This window comes from Miniopterus schreibersii (assembly GCF_964146895.1).
Source record: "Miniopterus schreibersii genome assembly, chromosome: 7".
Lineage (NCBI taxonomy): Eukaryota > Metazoa > Chordata > Mammalia > Chiroptera > Miniopteridae > Miniopterus > Miniopterus schreibersii.
The window spans coordinates 74,737,532-74,764,144 of NC_138108.1; the positions used below are offsets into that span (position 1 = coordinate 74,737,532).

At 45.4% G+C, this 26,613-nt stretch overlaps 1 protein-coding gene across 1 annotated transcript; it reads left to right on the forward strand.

Annotated features, from left to right (window-relative positions):
* The first annotated feature begins 4,446 nt into the window (after window positions 1–4,446).
* DDX18 (DEAD-box helicase 18) lies at window positions 4,447–21,308 on the forward strand. The gene is made up of 14 exons (XM_081142277.1): window positions 4,447–4,642; window positions 6,368–6,736; window positions 9,216–9,356; window positions 10,758–10,893; window positions 11,272–11,372; window positions 11,487–11,686; window positions 11,779–11,893; window positions 14,350–14,489; window positions 15,364–15,525; window positions 15,816–15,968; window positions 16,625–16,738; window positions 18,081–18,137; window positions 18,470–18,647; window positions 19,659–21,308. The coding sequence occupies exons 1-14, from the start codon at window positions 4,558–4,560 to the stop codon at window positions 19,799–19,801; spliced, it is 2,094 nt and encodes a 697-aa protein (XP_080998403.1). The 5' UTR covers window positions 4,447–4,557; the 3' UTR covers window positions 19,802–21,308.
* Window positions 21,309–26,613: the final 5,305 nt, after the last annotated feature.

Genomic DNA, 26,613 nt, shown 5'->3' on the forward strand with positions numbered 1-26,613 from the left:
TGTGGCCCTGTTACTATTTAATGACACATTGGGCTTGGCTTTGCCAGGCCTTTCTCTGACCTCAGTTCGTTGAGTAGCTGACTTTTTCTCCATGTAAATACCTCCCGCCCTGAGTAGCACGCTGCCCTGCCCCCCACCCATCTCTCTCTGTTATTGCGTCGTGGTGTTTTACCGTCTTCCCACATCAAATCATCTTGTTCACTCACTAGTTGACCTCATTAATATCTGCCTCTTCCTCTCCAGGCAGTAAGCTCCCTGGAAACAAGGCCCTTGCTTGTTTTGTTCACTGCTGGTCCCCAGGGCCCAAAGCAGCACCTGGCACAGAATAGATATTCTTTTAAGTAATGAGTGAGTACACTTCTTGAGAGAAAGGTTTCTGTTATGTGCTTCTGGACCCTGTCCGGCTCCTGGAACCACTGCAATAACAGTGACTCAGAGAACGGTGGCGATGCTCCCTGAAATGATGTCTCACTCCCATATCCATCAGCTCCCTGAAGAAGACATTCCCTAAGCACCTGCCTTCTGCTTGGAACAGTGCAAAACACAGAGAATCATAACCTGGTCCCAGAACCCAAGCCACAGGAAGGGGCGACACCCCACTTATTTGCAGTAAGGTAGCACTTTTTGAGTTCCCACGCACCATAGAGCGGTCAGCCTCACAGAAAACAGCATTCGAAAGTTCCCAGAGGCCTAAGGCAGTGACTGGACAGTCAGTTATTTCTTCCTCAAACTCTAAGGGGCCTGTGAAATGGATCCGATGTCTTTTCCCAGTGAAGGGGTTTTTTTAAATTTTGTATGAAAGGAACTGCTCACAAATCTGCTTTTAATTTTACAAATACTTGTCTATGGTTTAAGGATCTCAAATAAGATTGAAAGAATGGTAAGGGTAAGGCATGGTCCATATTAAATTTAAATGTCTCTGGTAGGGAGGGCAAGGCAGCGTGTCCGTCCCCGGCTCCGCCTGGGCACAGTGGACATCGAAGGAAAGCCCCGTCCCAGCGCCATCTGCCCTCAGAGCAGGGCGTGGGCCAGTCATGTGCTTCCTGGGTCAGTGCAGAGTTTACCATAACGGTTGGCATTTCTGTCTTCTCCTCGTAAGCTCTGCAAGCCCCGTGGAAGTGAGCTGCGTTGATCCTGTCCACCATTCTATTCCCAGCACTTAGCACGCGCCTGTCACATACTCCTAGGATAAATATTCTCAGAGTAATTGCTAAATAAGTGAATAGGGATGGACCTGGAGAATATTATGCTGAGTGAAATAAGCCAGGCAGAGAAAGACAAACATCACATGATCTTGCTTATACATGGAATCTAAAGAACTTAATAAACTGATGAACAGAATAGATTCAATGACATGGAAGCATAGATGAGACTGACGGATGTCAGAGGGAGGGAGGAGGGCGGGTGGGTGGAGGGGGAGAGAGTAACCAAAGAATTTATATGCATCTATGCACAACCCAAGGACACGGACAATGGTGGGGAGAGGGACTGGGGAGGGGGAAGGAAAGGGGGGTAACGGGTCAATGGGGAGAAAAAGAGACATCTGTAATATTTTGATCAATTAAAAAATAAATAATAAATAAATAAATAAAGTTATGAAGACTTAAACATATACTGATAGATACTAAGATGGGCTCTAACAGAGAGATAATAGGATTTTCAGTGGCACCTGATTCATTGCCACCTCCCCAAACCTTCCCAACCTCACAGACACTTGCTGTAATAACAATTTAATGATACTCATTTGTTTACCAGACCTGGTCTTGGAAATTCACTGTTAAAATAACTCCCACCCCCAATTTTGAGAGTTGAGCCAAAGTTATCATTTCTCATTCCTCTTCTAAAAATCCAGAAAAACTGACATCAGTAGCCTTATATATGACTCTTGAAAGGGATCAATACCTAAAATAAATCATTTCCACGCACTTCAGGGACCTGCTTTCCCAATTTAAACACCTTGAACATACCCAACTTGTGGGTTCTAAGGGCTTATGGAAATGACTGACAAACCTCACTATTTGCTGGAAAAGGTTACACTCTAGAGAAAAGGGACCACCTTCTGTTACTACTACCAAAGCATTCCCAGGCCCACAAATTTAAGTTACAGCAGAAAGGAAATAATAATTTTGAGCACTTTCTATATGGAAGTGTTGCACCTAAGAGTAGTGGATGTGAATTTCAAAGTCACACCCATTACTTGGGTGTGTAATCACATGAATACAGATGCATGTATAGAGATACAGAAGTAGGTATGTATTGTGTGTTCTTTGCTCTTTTGTGTGATGGTCAGTCAGGTGTGGCCAAAAGAAGAGACACGGGAGAGACTTGGGAAAACAAAATTATTATACTCAAGGGTTATAGAAACAGGAGGCACACCATGCCATAGGAAAGCACCAACATCTGATAGGAGGCAGAAGGAACAGGACTAAGGGAGAGCCAAGGTCACAGCCGTTATTGGAGTTCCATCAGAAAAAGTCAACAGTTTAAATTAGATTGGCTAATTTAAATAACTTAGGTGGGCTCTCAACTATTGGAGTGGTCCCTAGTTGCCTAGTACCTGGCCCTGGAATGATTAAGGAAGAGGAATATTGCCTCCTGGGGTGCACAGGCTAGAAAGAGAGAATATGGCCCGGATTGGCATAGGTTCAAAACCTGGGAGGTTCCCAGGGTAAAACCTGAAACTGACCCAAATACAAAGAGCAAGGAGAGCCTGAAGAAAAAGACAGAACACTCCAGACTGGCAGGTGGCAGGTTTACTAAGTAGGGGAACTGATTTACAGGACTTGCCTGAGGTGGTAGAAAAGTGAGTAGATCTCTGCACCCACCCACCAGAATCTTAGAAGTTTATATAGAGGCCTTAATGGGGTTCAGTCACTTACACCACCCAGATGGTCTCACAACACATTGCTCCCTCAAGGCTTCATCCTTGAAAATGCCTCCCACGGTGGAAATGTTGGACAGATCACATATCCCAAGGGCAGTGGAGGGGCTGAGGAGCCTCAAATTGCCTGGGCCCAGCTCCAGGGTCAACAGGTAGGTCAAGTCCTCTTAAACACCACCTCCAGCAATTGATTAATTTGCATATCAAAGGCATGTTCCTGGCTGAGTCTGCCTATCTCTAAGAATGGGCTAGTCCTTGGTAGAAATGTTTTTGGTCTTTTTTACAAAATATCGTGATATACAAAATATCTAAAATATAAACAATACAATGTGTATAAGTATACACATATTTATTTAAACTGATAGCTATTTAAACAGATGTGTGTGTGCGTGTGTGTGTGTGTGTGTGTGTGTGTGTGTGTGTGCAGCTATGGGGGGATGGGCAGTTTACCTTCGTGACTCGTCTTTCAGCCTGCCTAACCATCAGCAGTCTAGGCACATCATGATTTGTTTGTCTTGGTTTTCCAGCCTAATTCAACGTGATTTCTCAGTCAGTTCATTCGTATTCTGCTTAAACTGCCCCCAAGTTTCTCCCCCTCCCTTCTTCCCTGTGATCCTGTCTAAGCCCCATCAGCTCTTGCTCTGCCTCTCCAAGTAAAAAAATGAATGCAGGTTTCATGGCCCCCTCTCCTTGTTCAGCCCAAATTGGTTACTGCCAAGGGGGACTGGAGCAAATTTTTAAAGGAAAATATCAACTTCTATATGAACTATCCCAATTTTTTTTAACAGTGGTAACTTTTTAAAAATTAAACACTCTATACACCCTTCTCCCCCCACCTGCCCACACAAGTGGGTGAATAAAATAAGAGGCCTACTAGCTAGCCCAACTGCAATTTCCGTTCTGCACTCCTAGAGTGTCCAGAGGTGAGCTTCGGGGATTTATAAACCGTTTGCAAAACTGCAGCCAACCCATTAATACTGCAGTGAAATAAGGCATAGCAATGTGGATTTTTAATGGTTCAGAATAGAATAATTTATGGTGGGATTAATGGAATGGAAAGAAGAATATGAGTGAAACACAAGAGAAAGGGTGTTGCTATGAGAAATGCTATATTTATGTGACGTTGTGTACCAAGTGCGATGGAAAGTATATTGCTTACTAAGGAGTTTGGACAAACAAGTTTGGGAACTATATATATATGTGTGTGTGTATATATATATATATATATATATATATATATATGTTTATGTGTGCGTATGTTTGTGTGTGTGTGTGTGTGTGTGTATATATATGTATGAAACTTAGGTTTTATTCCATTTCCCAAATTGTCCCTGGTCCACAAAGGCCAAGGGCATAAAGCTGAGACCCTAAGGCCCTCCTCTGGGGTTACTCGAACTCTTCACAGACGCCCAGCTCTGGCACAAGTGAACCGGGCGCGGGCGCGGGCCTCCAACCCACCAGGGGGCGCTGCACAGAACCCGGTCGCCAAGGATAGCACGGCCCACGCGCCCGGAAGCATTTTCACCCGGGACGCATTCTCGGTGCGCAGGCCGCCGGCGTTTCCTGTGACGTATTTCCCGTTGGCCGAGCCGCTCACGTGCGGCCGGAGCGGAAGTACGGTCCCCGGCAGAGTTGAGAAGTCGGCCGTGGCGCGGCTCTTAAGGCATTTCGTCAACATGTCTCACCTGCCGATGAAACTCCTGCGCAAGAAGATCGAGAAGCGCAACCTCAAGCTGCGGCAGAGAAACCTAAAGCTGCAGGGTGAGATGCGCTGAACTTCGCGGAGCCCCGGCTGCTGTGGGCGCCCGCGCGTGGGCCGTGGCGCGCTCGGGCCCGGGGGGCGGGCGGAGCGGCGCCCGTGGAGTGTCGCCGAGGCTCGGGTGTCGCCGCCGCGTCGCTGGAGCACGTGTGCTTGTTGAGAGCGACGAGGCCGCCCGGGGCAGCCCCGAGTCGTCGCGGCTCGCAGGTGGCCTCACACCCGCCGGTTCTGACCGTCGGGGGTTCTGTGCGGAGTTAGAGCCGGAGCCTCTGGAGCCTCCTTCCAGGCGCCAGGCGTTCTTCCTGCGGAACCGGCCTTCCCCTCCCCTCCTCCCCACTCTCTCCCTCACCGCTTTCGGGTCCCCGCTCGTCCCCACCTCTCACCTGTTTCCGACCAGACACGTGGGACTTTATCTCCGTGCACCTGCTTTTACATCATCTACTTAATGTCTGTATTTCTTCAAAAGAAGCCCATGTTAGCCTGTCGCAAAGCTCTCCTTCCCCTGTCGGCGTCCGCGCGCGCTCTGCTCCCGTGGCACTTGCATGTTCACAACTCCAGGAGCGTGTCTCATGCACGCGTCCAACGCGGTCTCGCCAGCCCTACCTTCCATCGCTTACAACTTTATACATTCTTTAAGAGCTTCTACGCATTTGCGTCTTTCACAAAGACACGTAAAAAGGGTTTTGCGTGAGTGTCGCCTTGCTTACCTGCCCCATTTGCAGCCCTCCCTTTCCGACGGGGAGCCGGAGGTCTTGAGGTGGTTCTGATTAAGCTCTTTGGGTCCAGTACAATAAGATGTAAACCCACACAGGCAGTTTTTTGAGGTCTAATGCCTTAGCGCAGTTGGTTTTCGGCAGAGATTAGTTGCTTGGAAGAAATCCTGGAGGAGCAAGAAGGTTTATGGGTTTTAGAAATAATGTTTTTGGAATTTCCTTCTATTTCCCTTTTTTAATAGACTAATACAGCATTTCTTCAAACTACTTTTTGGTAGTTAAAGGTAGCAATTAAAATAAAAGATGATGTTATGTTTTTCTACACATAAACGTGGAAACTTTTGTGAAGACATTCTCACATATTTGTATATATGTAAGTATGGGGACACAGTGGTTTCATCAACAATTTTCAGTTCACGAACATCTAGGGAAGTTCAGGGTAAGTGTTTTGAAGTTGTATTTATGTAAGAAGTAGTAGTGTGAGTAAGATAAAAGTTGTTTTTAATGTACCTGTTAACAGATATCTATATTAAAATGTATATTTTGTAACTACCATTGTGTCACCCCAGCTGTTTAAATATTTAACCTCATGAACTTTTCCTGCCCTGGACTTTTAACTCTTAAGGACAGAGATGGTGGTTTTCCTTAAAGGAAATTTACTTGTCCTGTAGTGCAGCACCATGAAGTTGCAAGTGGTCTTAATAATGGACAGCAGATCCTCGAATAGCATTTTGTTCACTGTTGTCTGTTGTAACATTAATGAGATGCCATAGGAACTTAGCTCTCATTTATGTCAATTAGCCCATGTTAAAATTGGTTTCATTATACATGGTTTTGCTGCAGTTCCAAGAACCTATCAGTGACATTAAGTGAGGACTTACTGTATATGAAAGGGAAGTAAAGGCTAAATCATTTTAGTTCTCATTTGGATTCCAGTGGAAGTTCTCATTTGGGATTCCAGTGTTTGTAAATCAACTTGCCCTTCTTTGTTACAATGTGTTCTGTTTTAAACAGGGACCTGGGATGTGAGCCTATCAGAAGCTCAAAATGGACATGTGTCTGAAGAAACTGTAGGAAGTGGAAAAGTTAAAAAAGCCCTAAAACAGTCTATGAACGGAGGCTTGTCAGAAGCCCAAAATGGAGATACATCTAAAGAAACAGTGGGAGGTGGAAAGGTTAAAAAATCCCTGAAGCAGTCTATGAATAAGGGTGTGTCAGAAGCTCAACATGGAGATATATCTGAAGAAAAAGTAGAAAATGTAAAAGTTAAAAAATCCCCCAAGAAATCTACGGTACTAAGCAACGGGGGAGCGGCGCAGTCTCCCGGTTCAGAACGGAAGAAGGCGAAGAAGAGGAGGAAGTTGGTGGGTGGTGCTGGGCCCGGTGAGTTCTTCGTTTTCTTTGAATTTAAGGCATTTGAACTGTTTCACAGTTACCATCCTTCCTTTTCTTCCTTTCTCTATTATTATGCCCACATGACATGCAAGAACCCTCTGTACTCACCAGCGTACCAGAAGCGTGCTGGTAGCTAAAGGAAACATTGCCAGGAGAGCTTATATTTTAACTTCTCTCAAAATATTGAGCAGCCTGTCCTGCCTCTACACTCCCTAACAACCTTGAATAAAACCTCACACTTAAAGAGGAATCTCTTGAGACATCTAGAAATTTGCTCTTCTGTTAGCTGGTAAACAGAACATACTGTGGCATAGTATTTTAGGTTTGCAAACAGAACTGTGGAATTACTGATACTATAAAGAAATCCAGCTGGAAGTAGAATCTGCCTTCTCAGGCCTTTGCATTAATGATTCTGTTCATTTACCTCTTTTTTGCCCTATTCCTTTTTCCTACCATTAATTCCTCACTTTTGAAAAAAGAGTTAGTGATAATTTGGATGTACAAAGTGTCTAAAATAGCAGTTAGGAAACACCTGAATAAATGGAACATTAATTTCCAGGTGAGTATAACGGGCAGGATAGTATTCAGGGGGAAGTGAGGTTTTCTTCTGGAAGAGTATTGAATTTGAATGAGCTCCAGTGAAAGAATAGGCATTTTAATTGAGATGTGGGTAAGTAGAACTTCAAGGGAGGGTAGAACAGGTGTCAGAAAACGATTTGGCCTTCTGCCTATTTTTGTAAGTAAAGCTTTACTGGGCCTGCAATACCCATTTGTTTACTTGGTCTTTATGGTGACAAAAACCATGTGCCCTGCAATACCTCAAATGTTTACTCTCTGGCCCTTTAAGAAAAAGTTTTGCCAATACCTGGGTTAGAATTTCCTATTTATCTGTCTTGTTTGACATAAAGCTTTCATTTAGAAAGGAGCTTTGAACTTTTTCAAACATACCCAGGTGTCTTCTTGCTGCCTACAGACTAGGGCATTTGTAGGTTATGAGAAATCACTTAAACCAGAAGTGAACAAGATAGAGAAAAGCGTGAAGAAAAGACATTACAGTTTTTCAAGTATGCCTAAGAAAGTGATCTATTCCTCTTCTCAGGCATTGACTTGCAGGGCTGGGAGTTTTAACCCTATTAGTAAACTTTAAGAACTATTTTAAGGAAATTAGAAGTAATGAGGCATGAAGACCAGCAAGTGATATTCGTGGCTTTTGAGCAGAGTTGACCATTCCCCACAGTGAGGTAGCAAAGTCTAAGGAAGAGGCCAGTCCTGGGCTACAGCATCCTCAGCTCTGGTCTCGGTCAGTTCTGTTCTAACTGGCATCACTAACTCCCATAAACTGATAAAAGCCCAGCATGGTAGTTAAGCCATTTGACCCAGAGAAACGTTGAAGAACATGGTGAAAGTTGTGAAAGTAAAAAGGCAGAAGGCCTTGCCTTTCCGTCCCTCTCACACTGAAGGACAGGCTCGTTTCTGTCGCCAGCTAAGTGGATCGTTGCCCCTACTTTGTAGTCTGTCTTTAGTAACATGGAGAACCTTTGGTATTTCTGCTGGTCATAATACAAAATTAGCTCTTATAGAAAACTTATATTTAATGGCATGGGAGGAAAATTAGTGCTTGTCATGAATTTTTTTAAAAATATTAATGACATGCCCCCTCCCCTTTTATTTTTTTAATTCTCACCAAGGATATTTTTTCCATTGCTTTTCAAAGAGAGCGGAGGGGAGGGGGGAGAGAGAGAGAGACATCGATGTGGAAGAGACACATCTATTGGTTGCCTCCCACACATTCCCAGACCAGGGATCAAGCCTACGTGCCCTTGGCCGAAATCAAACCTGGGACCCTTCGGTCCACAGGCTGATGCTCTGACCACTGAGCCAAACTGGCTAGGGCGATTCCCCCCCCTTTCCCCCCAGTGAAGTATATAGAACTTGGTATAATTAGAATAATTAAATTGTTTAGTTAGACTTTTTAAAAGTTTGTTACTGCCAGGCCAGCATGTTTCAGTGGTTGAGTGTCAACCTAGGATCCAGAAGTTTGCAGTTCGATTCCTGGTTGGGGCACGTACCCGCGTTGCGGACTTGATCCCCAATAGGCATGCAGGAGGCAGCTGATCAATGACTCTCTCGTCATTGATGTCTCTATCTCTCTCTCCCCCTCTCCCTTCCTTGCTCTGAAAAATCAATAAAAATATTTTTTAAAAAAGAAATTGGTTATTTACGATGGTATAATGCATTAAGAATCCTAAAAATAAAATTTTGTTAGCAAATCTGCATGTCCCCCTGGGCTTTTAAATATAACCAAATCTTTAATTATGAGAGAGACATTCTTAGCAAATTAAAACTGGAAATATGTTAAGCTTTTGAAAATAGGCCTCTTTGCATCACACATCTTTTATTTTGTGATCTCATTTGGTATTTTTATTTAAAGAAAAAAAATGGGGGGTTTTGTTCTTTAAAATCAAAGATACCAAAAAAGCAAAACCTGAAGACAAAGTGGAACCAGAGGAAGGTGCCCAGGCTCCTGAAGAAACAGAAGACAGTGTGGAAAAGCCAGACGATGGAGAAGAGGACAGCGAAGTGCCCAGCCTACCCCTGGGACTGACAGGTAACGTCTAGCGAGTTTCCCAGATAGGTCTTAAAAATGCCATACCTCTCTGAATTATAAGATTGAAAGGTTCAGTTGTGACTGTCACCTGGAAGAAGTAAGTATTGACAAATGTTTAATACCTTAAATGCCGCTTTATCTTCTACATTTTGTGCCTTAGTTTTTGTTGTTTCTTTCTTTGGTTTTTCCTTTATTCTTGACAGTATTTTAATAATGCACACAGCTTCTGGGGTCCTTTGTTCCTTTGGTTTATCACTTTCTAAAGCTCATTTCTTGTTGTAGTGGGAACATCATTGGCCCAGAAGTCTGGAGACCAGAGGTTTAATACTGGCTTAGTTACTAAGAAGTGGGAGGAAGGAATTTACATTTTTATCGAAAAACTTCTGCCAGGTTAACTTCCTTTGGCCCTTGCTTCTTTATCAGTAAACTCAAGAGTTTAGACTAGAATTAGGTGCTCCTAATCAAAAATGACTAAGAGTTACTGAGTGCTTTGGTTTGGGTTTTCTTTTAAAAGACAGGCCCAACCCCAGACCTACACAATCAGAATTGCAAAGATGGCAATAATTCTCATCTGGAGCAATTTTGTCTCCCAGGTAGGGTGACTAGCTCATCCTGGTTTGCCCAGAACTTGACCAGGTTTAGCTTTGAAAGTCCAGCATCTCATAAACCTCCTTTGTGCCAGGCATATAGTGAGGGTTGGCCACCAACAAACATTTTTGGTTTTCAGAACTGGGGAGAGGCTACTGGCATCTCGTGGGGAGAGGTCAGAGATGCTGCAGAACATCCTGCAGTGTATAGGACAGCCCCTCACAATAGAATTGTCCACCCCAAGGTGTCAGTAGTGCCAAGGTTGGCAATACCTGGGATATAGTCGGGGGGTGTTGGAGTAGGGAGCTCCTGAGGGGGTGATGCTTTCCCTGCTGAAGAACTACACACACCTGATGTGTAGGTCCAGTCTAGCAGTCTAGCTAGATCTGACTCGGTTGTCTTTGGGAGTGAGATTGACTACTCTTATGATTTCCTTCACACTTGGTCTTTATTATCCTGAATGTTTACTTTTTATTTCAGATTTCTTAAACATTTTATTTCTCTGCACTCCTGTGCCCACCCCCACCCTAGCATTTTCATTTCATACAGGCCCCTTGATTGTACTTCTCTCGCTCCGTTATTAATTTAAGTATGGGCTCTGGCCCACCAGCAGTGGAGACATTTCCAAAGAGTGGGGTCTTTTTTGTAATATTACATAGGAATGGTGGGGAGTTAGTCTTAGAGAATGAAGCTCTTCTAAGCTTGACTCCAACCCAGTAGTGCTTTAAGTAAGCAAAACTAATTTAGGCAACTCCAGCTGCATTAACCATTAAAAATTATAAGTTTGCTAATAATAAACTATTTTCCATTTAGGAGCTTTTGAGGATACTTCATTTACATCTTTATCTAATCTTGTCAATGAGAACACTCTGAAGGCAATAAAAGAAATGGGCTTTACAAACATGACTGAAATCCAGCATAAAAGCATCAGACCACTTCTGGAAGGCAGGTATGATTAACATTGATGTTTGGCCATTGGCATCTGTGTTTTTATTGCTGGTAGTTTGGAAAGGAAATACCAGTGTGTTCTATGATTTTGCACTGTGTTGGTTTACATATCCAGCCTGCATTAAAGGCTTTAAGTTATTTCCTGATGTTTGAAGAAAAGTGTTCACTTCAGTTTCACAGCATGATTCTTATTTCCAAGTTAGGTATTTTACTCAGGTGGTTGATTTCAGTGATAGAGAAGGTAGGAACGTTTGTCTTCCTTGACCCTGTTCTAGCCTTAGAGCCTAAAGCATATGTCATCCTGCTTGTAGCTGCCCAGTAAGTACTTGATCATCAAGTGAGAACACTGTCTCTCCTCCTTTCTCTTTTTAACATTTAGGGATCTTCTGGCAGCTGCAAAAACTGGCAGTGGCAAAACCCTGGCCTTTCTCATCCCTGCAGTTGAACTCATTGTTAAGTTAAAGTTTATGCCCAGGAATGGTGAGTCTTTGATCTGATTGTTTCTGCCATTGTCTCACTAGAAGTTGATAACAGCAGTTATGAACTTACGGCAATAATTAGTTTGACTTTTTCTATATGTCATTTGCTTTTTAGGAACAGGAGTTCTTATTCTCTCCCCTACTAGGGAACTGGCCATGCAGACGTTCGGTGTTCTTAAAGAGCTGATGACACACCACGTTCACACTTATGGATTGATCATGGGTGGCAGCAACAGGTCTGCAGAAGCACAGAAGCTTGCTAATGGGATCAACATCATTGTGGCCACACCAGGCCGTCTTCTGGACCATATGCAGGTAAGAGAGCACTATTGTGGTGTACTGTCTCGTTGTCTTGTATGAAACAGACTTGACAGCTAACAGTATTTCTTTGTCTTTTGTCTTGTTAGAATACCCCAGGGTTTATGTATAAAAACCTACAGTGTCTGGTTATTGATGAGGCTGATCGTATCCTGGACGTTGGGTTTGAAGAGGAATTAAAGCAAATTATTAAACTTCTGCCAAGTAAGTAGGTAGCATCTGCATGTGGTTGTCAAAGTAGTTGTTAAAGCAGGTCAGAGCTGTTCCTATATGAAAACTATTAGTAGCAGAATTTTAATGTAGCCAAGTGAAGTAGCTGTGCCAATTAACTTTAGAGGTAATTTTCAATATAAGGGTAAAACTTTCTAGTACCTTAATACGGTGGTTTTGCCGTGTTAGAGGATTAATGCAAGTCAGACAGTCCAAACGTATGCTTGTTCCAATCTGCCCCCACCACCCCATCTTATGTTTTCTTCATCTAACATCTCTCAGCCTTCTAGCCAGACTTGTTGTCTTCTGTGTGATGTTTGAGTTGTACATACCTTGATTAGAGTACTTGCAATGTTATAAACTGCTTGTATCTGTAATGCCATTATTCCATTTATGTACATATTTTGTACATATTTTAAATACTCAGTTTGATAAATTTTTCCATTCCACATGTGAAACCATCATCACGTCAGTATAGTGAACATCTCCGTAACCCCCAGAAGTGTCTTCGTGCACCGTTGTCCTCCCTCTCAGCCTCAGTCGGAGTGACCCTCACCTACGTCCAACAGTTGCACGCAGACCTCTCTTCCAGGCAACTATTGACTTGCTTCCTGTCACTGTAGGTGAGGGTGCATTTTCCAGACATTTGTGAAGTTGCTACACACATTCATCTTCAACTCTTTTTTTATTGTCACGTATTTTCTCTTACTGTTTTTTTACTATTTTTTTGTTAATCTTCACCTGAGGATATTTTTTCCATTGATTTTTAGAGAGAGGGAGAGAGGGTGGAAGGAGAGAGAGAAATATCAGTGTGAGAAAGACATATCGATTGGTTGCCTCCCACACACACTCTGACCGGGGATCAAACCTGCAACCCAGGCATGTGCCCTTGACCAGGAATTGAGCCAGCAACTCTTCGTACTCGAGCTGATGCTCTAACCACTGAGCAACACTGGCCAGGGCCACATATTTTCTTTTCTCCTGGGTAACTACTGAGGAGTAGAGTGGCTAGCTAGTATATTTAACTTGTACCATCTTACGTTCCCATCAGCAGCAAACAAGAGTTCCAGTTTTACCTTATGAAGTCTTGAAATTAACTCCTAACTTTGTTCTTTTTCAAACTTGTTCTGACTATTCTAGTCCTTTGCATTTCTATGTAAATTTTAGAATTAGTTTGTCAGTTTCTACTCCCTAAAACAATCTGGTTGGTTGGGATTTTATTGAATATAGATCTTTGGTGGAAGACCATATTGTGTCAGTTCAACCCACAAATAAGGTATATTTCCATGTGTTAGCTCCTTAATTTCTCTAAGCTGTGTTTGAGTTTTCAGAGTAAGGTTTTTTTCACATCTTTTGTCAGATTTATGTCTTAAGTATTTCATTAAAATTTCAGTTTCAGATTGTTTATATATTGTATACATAAACAGTTGACTTTTGTATATCCATCTTATGTCTGGCAAGGTAATTGTTTGTGTTCAGCTAGATTGTTCAATATGACTCTTTAGATTTTCCACATAGGCAATCATGTCATCTACAAATAAAAAAAGTAAATTAAATTCTTCACTTAGTATTTTTCTTGCCTGATTGCACTGGTGAGAACCTCAATACTGAATAGAAGTAGGGAGACAAGTATCTACCTTGTTCCTGATATTAGAGGGGAAAGCATTCAGTCTTTCAGCATGAAGTAGGATGTTAGCTGTAGGTTTTTTTGTAGATGCCCCTTATCAGATTGAGGATGATCCCTGTGTTCCTAGTTTGCTGAGATTTTTAAAATCAGAAATAGATGTTAAGTTTTGTCAAAAGCTTTTTCTGTGTCTGTTGAAATGATCAGAGATTTTTTTTTTCTTTAGTTTGTTAATGTGGTGAGTTGTATTAGTTAATTTTCCAGTGTTAAAGCCACCCACCCTACATTCATGGAATAAACCCTACTTGGTCATCATGCCTTATCCTTTTTATATATGGCTGGATTCACTTGGCTAAAGTTTTGTTTAGAAATTCTGTATTTATGCTCATGAGTCATTGGTTTGTTACTGGGGTAATGGCTGGCTTCAAAGAATAAGTGAGGAAGTAAATTCTCTTCAGTGTCCTGGAGAACTAGTGAAGAATCGGTGTAATATTTCTTCCTTAAATGTCTGATAGAACTTAACACTGGAGACCGTTGGGGATGGAGTTTTCTTTATATATAAGTACAATTTCTTTAATAGATACAGGCTATTCAAGTTTTCTGTTTCTTCTTGAGTGAGCTTTAGCAGTTTGTCTTTCAAGGAAACTTCATTTTATCCAAGTTGTCAAATTTATGAACATAAAGTTGTTCATGGTGTCCCCTTAATATCTTTGGTCTTATCGCGTCTCTTATTCTTGATAGTTCTACTTGGGAGCATTCGTAGTTGTGAAGCAGCTCTAAGAATTCCCTGAAGGATTCAGGTTATTTTTACGTGTGTCTGTTTCAGTACGCAGACAGACTATGCTCTTTTCTGCCACACAAACTCGAAAAGTTGAGGACCTGGCGAGGATTTCTCTGAAAAAGGAGCCGTTGTATGTTGGTGTTGATGATGATAAAACTAACGCAACAGTGGATGGTCTTGAGCAGGTATGATTGTCAGTACCTTAAGTTTCAAGGGGTGGTGGTTTTTTGTTTGGTGTTTCCTTGTTATTGGAGTGTCCTCCAGAAAGCGGGTGGATTGTTGAACCTTTAATTCAAATACAGTGAACTTGAGTTTGGGGTCTCTGGCTCTCCTGGTATAAAGTATCTTGAACTCCTTGAATAATTTAATTAGCTCTCTTTCTGTCTTAATACCACTTGCCACATAGGAAGCGTCATTAACCACTACTGTTTATTGATGCGGTAAAATAAACTTTAATAATCTTTTACTCTGAGAGGTGAGTTAGAAAGTGGAGAGACTGGTTTCAGGCATGTAGCTGTGGAAAGTTGGAAATGAGGTGACAAAGATCCAAACTCACTTTATTAAAAGTAGAACTTGAGGATCCAGACTTTCCGTGAATAAAATATTTTCTGTAACAATTTAGCTTAAAAACCTTTCATTGTTCTTTAGTTTTTAAAAATACATTCACCCAGCTTTGTTACCTTGTTTCGGACTGTGTACTTAAGCTGTGGTTATTTGAGATCTTGCTGTTAAAGACCTTTCAAAAAATGAATCATTGATATACCTGGAGAGTTACGGTTAGAAGAGGTGTTAATATTATGGTTGCAAGAGCTATTGATAACCAGTAATCTCAGAAATATGAAAAGAATTTAGTGTCCAGTGGTTACAGCATGTTAAAGGAATCTAAAGAGCTTAAATTCTAATTGCTGTGGAAGAAATGCTTTGTTATGATGGCAGTGATTTTACTGTAGGTAAAGCAGGACAGTGTGTGCAGATTTTACCTGTGTTCTTTGTCACATTATTGGCTCACACAGCTGAAAATGTTTAGTTACTGTATCTGTTCATTCAAACTACTTCTAGGGATATGTTGTTTGTCCTTCCGAAAAGAGATTCCTCCTGCTCTTTACATTCCTTAAGAAGAACCGAAAGAAGAAACTAATGGTCTTCTTCTCATCCTGTATGTCCGTGAAATACCACTATGAGTTGCTGAACTACATTGACTTACCTGTCATGGCCATTCATGTAAGTGATTATGAAAAGTTCATTAAAAACAGGTTGTGCTTATCAAGGTGTGTAGACTGTGGGGTTCACATATAGGTCAGTCAACACTGAGTGATTGGTCCTGTGTGGAGGGAGCTTTGCTGGGTGTTGAGGGGTGACATGCCATCCACTTGGCAAAACGGGGCGGAGGCCAGGGAGTGGACTTGAGCTAAAGCAGGTTCGCAGCTCCACAGTCTGGGGGTTCTCCATCTAGACCTCCCAGAAACAGCCTCAGGGTTCTAGCTCTAATGGATGTTTTGATTTGATTCTAGGGAAGGCAGAAGCAGAATAAGCGTACCACCACGTTCTTCCAGTTCTGCAATGCGGACACAGGGATATTGCTGTGCACGGACGTGGCGGCTAGAGGGCTGGACATTCCTGAAGTCGACTGGATTGTTCAGTATGACCCTCCAGATGACCCCAAGGTAGCTGCTTCCTCTGGTATCTGAGTGGCTGTGCAGTGAGGAGCGCACTTACTCCAGCCTCCCTGGGACAGGCTGCATCTCACATTCGGAAGTTTATTCCGCAGTTATGCAGGTCACGTTTTGCTGCACGGTGACTTTGCAGTATTTCTCTGGCACTGATAGTATTTAGGGCTTTTGCAGGACCCAGCAGGGGCTTAAGTTAGAAATGATAAATGCTTAGAATGATTTGTTAAGAGCAGTAGGTGTCAGAGGAAATAAAATTTGCTTTCAGAGATAAGACTGTAGTATATGTAGTAAAATAAGTTTATTATTTTCAACAAACAATAGATTATGTAAATTGTCAGTCAGCATTTAAACATGCTAAAAAGCCATTTTGAAGACAAAGCATACTTACTGGTCATTTTATTTGATCATAGAGTTAAAATGAGTATCATGTCCAGCTTTCCTTTGGCTTTGGTCATCGCCTGTTATCTCTGGGGTTGGGGAATGAGAAGGAATGGTGGACTCGCTTTGGCGAACAGCCCTGGGGGAGGGGCACCACCTTACAAAGATATGCTGGCATGCTTCTGCCCACCACCACGCATGTCCTGTAAATGCAGGCTGCCACGGTGCCTGTGCAGGTCAGCGCGAATTCAGGTGTTCTCTCTCCACCTAAGGAATATATCCACCGTGTCGGGAGAACAGCCAGAGGCCTGAACGGGAGGGGGCATGCCCTGCTCATCCTGCGCCCTGAAGAATTGGGTTTCCTCCGTTACTTGAAGCAGTCCAAGGTAAAGACCTTTGCTTGCAAAATCTGAAGTTGGGAACTGACTCCTCTTGGTAGGAATTGTTGGCCAGTGCAGATGGCCTTGAGCACTGTTTCTAGAAGTGTCCGAGGAGTCCTAAGTCATTGCAGTGCTTTTATAACAGTTGTTACAGAGGTTAAACAAGTGAGATTTTGTGGGGGAAATGGGAACAGGAAGAGTTATGCAGTGCACCTGTGTCCTGGTCTCCTCTCCTATTCCCTGCAGCCAGTTTGAAACCACCTCCGCTCCTGTTAGGCCCCCTCACACCTGCCCATCTCTGCCTCCGGCTCCCCTTCCTGCAGTCAGCCTTGTCCATGTCATCTTCTCCTCGAGTCTTTCCCACTTACCTCGCCTGAAGCAGCGGGATCCTCGTTCACTCCTCCCTCTCCCTCTCCCCTCCCTCATTTGTCCACCGGTTTACCTTTGGCCTCTCCCTTGCATTTAGCTCTAACTTCAACCCTAAACCTGCGCTCCTACCACCGCCTCCAGCCTGGCTACTGCCTGGTACCTTCCTTCAGTCTGCCATCTTGAACAGTGGTTTATATTTTCTCCTTTTGTTTTCCACTCACCCTGTTGTCCACCCGCCCTCATCTGACACTGGCTTCATTCCATCCCCCCAAACCTGAATTCAGTAGAATTGTAAGTAGCCTCTTTGTTGCTGGGTCTGGTGACTACCGAGCAGGCCTCTCTCCCCAGACACTTGCCTCCTTGTCGGCTGCCCAGCACAGTCTTGCTGGGTGGATTTTCTTCCATCAGCAGCTAGGCGCAGCCCAGAAATTGCCCTGCAGACAGCACTTCCTCTCCGGAAGGCCCTTCCTGGTTCTTTAGGTTGCCCTGGTTTCAGCGAGCTGCTGTCTCTCCTGGGAGCCTGCCCTGACCTCCTCCTCCCTCCCTGTTCCCACAGCAGGAGTTGCACTGAGTTGTCTCATCAGTTGTCTGGCTCCCCTGGACTGCAGGCTCTCTGAGGGCAGGGTCCACGCTTGGCAGCGCTTTCCTCCAGCACCCAGCACAGCTCTGCACTCTCCCAGTTATCTGATAAGTGGTGGCTGCTGAGAAATCCGTCCTGTAGGAGTTTGTGGTCGTCGTGACCTCTGGTGTCACAGACTCCAGGCAGAGGCAGTATTGAGTAGGGCAGCTCTCCACGTGGAGAGGGAGCTAGTGGTGCCTGTCACTGGAAGCTCAGGCTGTGCCCTCACCGTGGAGCCTGTTTAGAGCAGAGGGTGTCACTGACTCGTGCCTTCGATACTGTCAGCTTCTCGCTTTGTCATCATCTACACCTGGGAATTGATCCATCCAGCTTACTGATCTGCATGCATCTGTTTTCCAGGTTCCATTAAGTGAATTTGAGTTTTCCTGGTCCAAAATTTCTGACATTCAGTCTCAGGTATGCTTTTTTTTTTTGCAGCCTCAGCCTCCTTCTAGCATTGCCTCTGTGGTGGTCCATTGGCGGTCGTTGTCCTCCTAGTGTCCCTTTTTATTACTAACAAGTGTGGGCTGTGTGGTCATCCAGGTGTCTTGCTGTGCTGGTTACCACACTCTGCTCTATCATTTCAGGCCAGGCCACGTGGGGGCTTTGTAATTATTCTTACTGCAGCACGATTTTGCAAATACCGCAAAGCTTGGAGCAAGGGTGTTGGGACAGATGTTTTCATAGGGTGATTTTTTTAATATATATGAAATCTGTTTTATTAAAACCAGTGTTTCTTTCCATTTCAGCTTGAGAAACTAATTGAAAAGAACTACTTCCTTCATAAGTCAGCCCAGGAAGCATATAAATCATACATTCGAGCTTATGATTCCCACTCTCTGAAACAGATCTTTAACGTGAACAACTTAAATTTGCCTCAGGTTGCTCTGTCGTTTGGTTTCAAGGTGCCTCCTTTTGTTGATCTGAGTATCCTTTTCTTTGTCATTAGGAATTCATGCAGGAATTACAGGACAAAAGCTTGGCCAGGGCTTGTGGTCTTAGCACTGGGCGGGCGTACATTCTGGCTGGGAATGGAGGAATGGAGCCCCTCCATTCCCTGCTTGTCAGGCAGGGATTAGTGATGGAGTAAGGGTGACAGAAGCAAGACAGGTTATGACTTGGGCCTTAAAAAAGTCATAGGAGTTTGGGAGAGCTAGGGGGAGCTTTGCGGTCTGGAGAGAGGCACGGGGGGATTGCAGGGCTCAGGCAGCTTTGTGAGGTCTGTGGAGGAGCAGGACGCCCTGAAGCCAAAGAGAAAAGACAGAGCCTTTCAGAGCTGCTGTCCTCTCAGAGCCGTTACAGGATTTTATACAAGGAAGTTGCAGAATCAGCAAAAGAAAATAAAACTTAAGTGCTACTCAAGATAAAAGGCAAAGGGACTATCCCCAGTTGTTCCTGTTACAGTTTATAACGTGCTTTATTATCACTTTTCAACAGAAGAAACTGAAGCAGCTAAAGCGAGGCCTGTTCATTGGCGCTCTGGCATTAACTCCCAAAGGAGAAAACCAGATTGGGGTTGTGCCCCATCATAGGCATTGAGTAAGTGCCTGCATGTTGACTCACATGGGGAGAAGAACCCTCCACTTACCTAAGTGTTTCTGTGTTGGCCCGAGCACAGGTGACAGGCATTCGTGTTGACATAGGGACTATGTTTTATGTTCCTGTAAACTTGCTGATTCACCTCTTCAGTTCTTATAAGTAATTGTCTGGAGTTTCATTGCGAGGAGAAAATACTGACCCATTTCCTGCTGCTTTTAGTCCACGATCCCATGAACACTCCTAGTTTCCTGGAAATGTGTTGAGTAGGCTCCTGTTCACAGGTTTCCGTGAATCAGGGAGGGTTGGAGGGACAACACTGCCTGCTGCCTGGTGTCCGTGTTGATGTTAGATTGGAGTTTTATCTTTGTGTTGCTTGATGTCCTTAACATGGACCTTTAGACGTGAACAGCAACGACGGCAAGCTGAAGAAGAGAGGCGGCGGCGGCGGATTCGGCTACCAGAAACCCAAGAAAGTCGAGAAGGCCAAGATCTTCAAGCACATTAGCAAGAAGCCTTCCGACCGCAGGCAGTTCTCTCACTGAAGACGCCAGCCTGCCTTCTTCTCGAGCTTAGTCCTGAGATGAATTGTTTTCCTTGCTCTAACAGGAGTTTTTTAATGCAGGGTTGGGGCCGATCTAACAAGAATATAAACTGACTTGGGTTGCAAGCACCGAGCACTGGTATTTCCAGCAAGTCTCGTTTTGGGTTATAAAACGAGTTCAGTTTTTCTTAATTTCCCAAGGACAACACAAAGGGATCTTTCAGTCCTTCTTGTGATTATACAATATTTTAAGGTTAAGGTTTTTCCCCTCTCATTTGTCATTTAATTCTTTTTTGTACCTTTCCTGGTGTCCAAAGATTTTTGCATCGTGGATTGCTATAGCAGCCTGCTAAAAAAGGCAGGTGACCTGGTACACTGGGCAGGAGGTGGTGTGATGGTGACAATGTAGAAGACTGCCTCAGTTCATTTTGTTTGTATGTTTTTGTTGTTTCTTGGACCTTAATGGTAGTTCTTGACCTCTCCTGTAAATGCTGCCATGTAAGAGGGCAGAGAGCTTTTGGAAATACCTGCGAAGCACCTTCAACTAAAGGTGGCATCGATTTTTATATCTGCCTGGTTTTAAAACTGAGCCTTTCCCCATTTTATTGTTTTAAGAGCAAGAAGTATGAGTTAGATTTGAATAAAATGCCGCAGCAGTTCTATTGGGGTTGGGGGAGAGCGGAGATTTCTGAGCCTCGTTTACACCTATGTAGGTATAATAGTCTGCTGTTCTCCATGTGGTAATTCAGCAAAGTCCTTGAAAAAAAGGACAATGTGGTGACGTGCCTCATTCAAACTTGTTCTAGGTTGTTTGGGGTTTAGTGAGCCTTCCAACTCTGTGGAGCCCTTAGCAGGCAGAACATCTTTTTTGAGAAAAAAATGCCTCTTCTAGATCCATGAAACAGGAACAGAAGTCAGAGAGCAGAGTTTAGTCATGTGGTTTTTTGTTGTGGGAGCTCTTGATCTGTGTTTTATGTTTTATTTTAGTGTGTTTCGTAACTACAAATGGTTATTACATTTTATAGCAACTTAAAACTAGGGTTGCTAGCATCATTTTGCTCTTGTGTCCGTTAATATTTATAGACTTGTTAAATACAAGTACACTGAGAACATCAGGTGGAGAGGAAACCGTCGGGTGAAGAGCGTCCCAGAGGGAGAGGAAGAAGTGATGTTCCACGGCTGGCCCTGTCACCATCACCACAGCAGCCTGTCCTGGGTTCAGACCCTGATTGCTGGGCTCATGACATTTAACAACTGTTTCTCTACCTAGTAGCTTGTTTTTCTTTTTTGTTTCAGAAATAATCATGTTTCAAAAACACAAAAGCAAAGGGAAAAATAATCACTGAACAGAAGTAGACTGCATTATTTTGGTGTATAACCTTCCAGTGTTTTGTATACATACATACTTTTAATTTTTTATCAGAAGTGAAATCCTCCACCCACTATTTGTGACCAGCTTGCTTCATAATGTTATTTTATTTTCCCATCTCATTAAATAATTACATCAATTTTGTGTTTCATATGCACTGTTGGCCTGGATCTGGGTTCTAGATACCTGCTTGTCCCAGACTGGCTCTCTTTGTCTCTGCGCGTCTAAGAGAAGGTGGAAAGATTGTTTCTACCATAATAAACAGCTTACTTCAGGTGCTTGCAGAGATCTCAGATTCTGCTGGCAGGATGGTCCAGAATAGGGGTGTCCACGCACCCAGACTTGACCCAGCTGGCCAGAGTTCAGATGTGAGGGAGCCAGTGCTAGAAACAGATACGAGGTCAGAGCAGCACCAGCTGCTGGTGGCTTGTGCAGCTGTTGACAGGGTTGAGTGGCGTTAGCCGGGAAGGTTAGGGAGCATGACTAGCAGACAGGCTGACCACTACATGTGAAAGAAACCTGTTCCTCTGGGCTGCAAACGGTCAGTCATTGCTCTCTCTGGAGTTTATTTTCGTCTTAACAGGCCAGGTTATTGTAAGTCAAGACCCAAAAAAGGATCTCATTTATTCAACAGTATGTGGGGGTTAAATGACTGCTCTGGAACCAGATGCATGGATTTAAATTCCAGCTGTGCCTCCCACTTTTCTGGGCCTGTTAATGAGTAAAACTAATAACCCTACTCTACAAGGTGGTGGGAATTGAGTGACCTAAGGTACAGTGCTTAGGACAAAGTGCCATCATTGGATCTTTATTAATACTTTCTACAGGAAAAATTGGATCCCACAGTGTCAGGTATGGGGACCCATCAAATCCTGAGCCAGCTAGGCTTTTGGAGCACAGACAACTCTGGCAGTCGATCCCCTGGGATTCTGATTGGACCCAGGGTTTGGAAAGTGCTCCAGTCCTGCAGCACCTGCCTAAGGCAACTGTCAAGTCGATTAGTTTTCAAGGCTGCTATTTTGCACTGGGTGTCTGGTGGAGGGAACAACAGGGCGTGTGGATGACACTAAGTCGCCGTGAGTTGGAGCCTGTTAGGAACAGTGCAGAGGACACATGCCTGTGGCTGAGTCCCTCGGGAGCGTGGTTACAGTCGAAGGTGGAGAGGTGCCAGACAATTATGTTTTCCAAATAACGTGATCGGTGCAGCTACATAGAGAAATAGCCAAGCTATTTCTAGGCCTGGAGAGTGTGTCTTTCAGTTCTGGACTTCTGTTGGAAAAGTAACAGGGCCTCTGCCTGTATAAGACAGGCTTCTGTCCTGGGAAGTAAGTTCCAAATCCTGGCTGTGCCACGGAAGGAACCGATGTTTAACTATTTCCTTGCTCCATGCCCAGGAGGTTCCAACAGGCCTTTGCTGGGCAGAGGAGTCTCCGTGCTTCTGTTACAGACATGAGTAAGGACAATGGGCCAGGTACAGAAACACCGGGGCAGTACCCAGGATGCCTAGCAAGGGCTGAAGCTAAGAAAAAGAACCTTGTCCCCAGGGTAACCTATCCTCCCCCAGCATGTCCCTGGTCATGCAGTTTGGACCCCCTGAGCATTTTCTCCCTAAAGATAACACCTAGCCCGGCCCAGTGTGTCTCAGCAGTTGAGCGTGGACCTAGGATCCAGGGGATCGCAGTTTGATTCCCGGTCAGGGCACATGCCCGGGTTTCGGGCTTAGGGGGTGAGCAGGAGGCAGCCGATAAATGACTCATTGATGTTTCTGTCTGTCTGTTCCCCCCCCCCCCTTCCTCTCTGGAATCAATAAAGATATATAAAAAATAACATCTAGGCCTCAGTTGTATTTCAGCTCCAGGCCCAAAACAAAACCAGACTAGTGGGCTGTGGCTGCCTCAGGACCAGCTACATTGACTAATGACCCCCTGTCCTGGCACTGACCCATCAGTGGAGACCATGACCCTTAAAGGACACACCTGGAAAGGTGATGAATATTCTATTGAGACATTTGCCTGAGACCTCCCCTAAGATTCCCACCTGCAAGAAAGAGATAAATACGCTCAGGACAAAGGACCCAGTGTGTGCTTCCCACCCCCACACCCCAGGAGAGCACAGTGGCATGATCTCCCCTCTGATAGGACCCCCATGAGACTTGCAACCAGGGGAGCAATGGGCAGCGGCAGCTCGTCCCAGGCTTACCCCTTGAACCTGTCTGGAAGGCCCCTTCTCTCCGACTTCTCAGTGGCCAAAGCAGCCCAGCCTGGGCTCTCCTGGTTCTTCTATGCCCTTCCTTGCTTCACTGTCCTAAGTATATTTTTGCTGCAGCCAATAAATTCTTGCTTTCTTTTCTACACAGTCTCTTGAGGCCTTTCCCTCAAGAAGACAAGAACAGAGGTCTTCTCGTCTCCCCAGTAACACTTCCGCACAGTGTGTGGAACATCCAGACTAGAACCAGCACACCCGCAGCCTTGTGCTGAACCGTTCATGCTTCATCTTACAAGGCGAATGTGCCCAACCCAGGAAACGGGCTAGTAGGTTTAGTCATGCACAACTAGGGGGTCAGGAGACACACTCGGGCTTTCCCCGGAAACACGTAGTTTTGCTTTAAAAACCACAGTGTAGGACAGCGTAACCACCATGGCCCCCTGCTCCTCAGCCAGACAAATCCCCAAGGTCCCCGGCAGTGCTCCATTCAGCAGGAATTCAGTTCATTGGTTTTCTCACAGGAGATGAAACTGATTTGCCTTGGCCAAAAGTCTTCGTGAAGAAAGCTTTTCTCCCTCTAGAATTCATCTTTTTTTTTTTTTAATATATATATATCTTTATTGATTTCAGAGAGAGGGAGAAGGAGAGAAGAGGGAGGGAGAGAGAGAGAGAAACTTCAATGATGAGAGTCATCAATCAGCTGCCTCTTGCAGGCCACCCGCTGGGGATCGAGCCCAGAACCCCCGGGCATGTGCCCTGACTGGGAATGGAACCGCAATCTCCTGGATCCTAGGTCGATGCTCAACTGCTGAGCCACACCCGGCCGGGTTAGGATTCATCTTCATCTGCAATGTCAGGGGGATGGGAAATTCTTAACTGGATGAACACCGTGGTGGACATTTTTTGTGATGATGGGCTGCCCAGCGTCTAACCTTCCTGTGTTTGGAGGCCATGCCATTCAAATCCTGGTGAGTCGCCAAGATCAGAAAGGCTGAAACGTCCCCCTGCAGCCAGCGCGGGGCTGTGGCCTAGGTTTGATGGTCAGATACCTGGCCCAGGCTGAGTCAGGTACTAGGACGCCAGCTCCCTCGTCCAACCTCCAGCGGCAGGAGGGGCTCCAGCGCGGGCAGCTGGCAGCAGAGCTAACACCGGGCGACTGTGGCCGTGGCCCTGCACCTTCCCCCCCGCCCTATTGCTGCCGTTTGCAAGCCAAGTTCTCCAGCCAGCCGTCATGTCCCCTCCTTTTCACTGAAATCATTCGAAGGGGCCCTTTGTGCTCATCACTAAGAACCTCTAGCATCGGTGATTCTCAGGGTTGGTTTTAATCTCTCCCGCTGTTGGTGGGTGAGATGTCCAGGTTCCTGCTCTTCTTGCCTGGAGCCTTCGTGCTCCCTGAGCACAGGGCGAATGGCTGATCTGCAGCAAGGTTAGGACTTGGAACCTGTAGGGCAAGGACGCGTCCAAGAAAGACCAGCGGCAGGCTCGCCACCTCCGGGGTCGGACCATGGAGAAGCTGGTCTGGATCTGGAGAGTTCGGAAGCAGGAAAGAGTGGGGCCTCCGGCATCACTTAGCCTCCAGAGGGGTGTCGCAGAGAAAGGGTGGCTGACAGTCATCAACCTTCCAGGGCAGTGGTTCCCAGGTGAGGGGGAGCGAGTGCGAATCCTGGCCCCACCACTTACAGTGAGGCTTTGAGCAGGTTACTTCCCTCGCTGTGCCTCAGTTTCCCCATCTATAGAAAGGGAGCAAGTAATGGGGTCTGCAGGATTAAATGTACTAATGCCCTGGAAACATTTAGCACAGAATGAATGGAGGGAGAGGGGGAAAGAAAGGGAAGGAGTTCACGGTCACCGGCCGGCCCTCTTTGGAGCAGAATGGGAGACGGTCCCCGCTTTTCAGGCGTCCAGGCGCAAGGAGGCAGGAAGACCCTGGCAGCGCAGTGGCGTGCCGGCCTCGGCACCCAAGCCTGTCAGCTCCCAGTCCCCTCTGTTCTCTCAGCCGGCAAAGGGAGCATCGGGCCCTTCACTGCCTGGGAATTGTCCAGAGATGTGAAGGAAAAGTGGGTACAAAACAAAGAGAATCTTGCAAGTCCTCTGCTTTCTTTGTATCCCTTAGAGACTGAAAGAAGAATTTCATGGAAGAAAACCTGGCGCACAAACGGCATTTGTTTAAAGGTAAAAGTTAAATTTGCCTAAGGCGGGAGTATCCGGAGACCAGACTTCCAGTAAAGCCCAGATGAAAGCTGAGACCTGGCGAGATAAAGGAGCCGCCTGGGACCCTGGAATCAGAAATCACAGACGTCAAAGGAGGTCCATGGAGAGGCGGTAATGACTCTCCCGCCTCCACGGGGAATCAAACCCCAGGGAGGAGAAAGGTCAAATGAAAGAAGCACGGGGAGAAAGCAGGGGCAGGCTGAGCGCGGCTGGGCCCCAAATTTGGAAGTTTAGTTCGTGGCCATCAGCACACCGGGGGAGAGAAGCACCGGCTCTTCCTGTGGCTCTCCCTGGGCTCGGCTGGGGAACCTGAATTCATCTCAGCGCAGGGCCCACCGTCCCAGGGGAGCGCAAGTCTAGGCTCCCGGAAATCCTGGTCCCTTCTGTCCCCAAGGACTTTGGGCAGGATTAGGGTTTCGCCCAGGAGTGCGAGGCAGGACACTGAGTGAGCGGGGTTTCTTAGACTCTACACTTAAACCTATTCCTTTTTCAAAATATAGCATGCTCTTCTCCAAAACGTTACATCTGAAGTTCAGCAGGTAGCGCCCGGTAGGGTGTTTCCTTGTGGCTCTCCACTTATCCTGTAAGTCTCACCGGAACCTGTCAGCGGCATCCGGCCCGGGTCTGGTTTTCTAATCATTCTCTTGGGAGGTATTTTCTAATTGAGCTTTCCAAACTTAGAGCCTTGGAGTTCTTGGATTTTTTTTTAAATTTTTTCCTAGCACTTTTCTCTTTTGCGCCTCTGGGGTTAGAAATTGCAACTGTCGCCACCTAGGGCTGACCGTTCAGTTGCAGGCTATGGGGCTGAAGTCACCGGTCCCCGCGGCTCAGAGCAAGGTGCAGACGCCACGGGGCGCAGGGGCGGGGGCGATTCCAGGCGTCCTCCCAGCCTCCCCCAATTCCCCCGCCCCTGAGAGGCGTCGGGGCGCGGCGCTGGCGGCCTCGCTCCACCCCTCCGGCTTTTCCTTCCTGCGCAGAGCGGAGGTGCCACTGGCGTCTCAGGCGGCTGCTGTGAACCGACAGGCGCG

What these genes read in the sequence shown, in the direction of transcription:
- DDX18 (XM_081142277.1), top strand. Translation starts at nt 4,558, where the DNA reads ATGTCTCACCTGCCGATGAAACTCCTGCGCAAGAAGATCGAGAAGCGC. An exon ending in GAGAAACCTAAAGCTGCAGG is followed by an intron (nt 4,643 to 6,367) that starts GTGAGATGCGCT and finishes TGTTTTAAACAG; the next exon opens with GGACCTGGGATGTGAGCCTA. An exon ending in TACCTGTCATGGCCATTCAT is followed by an intron (nt 15,526 to 15,815) that starts GTAAGTGATTAT and finishes ATTTGATTCTAG; the next exon opens with GGAAGGCAGAAGCAGAATAA.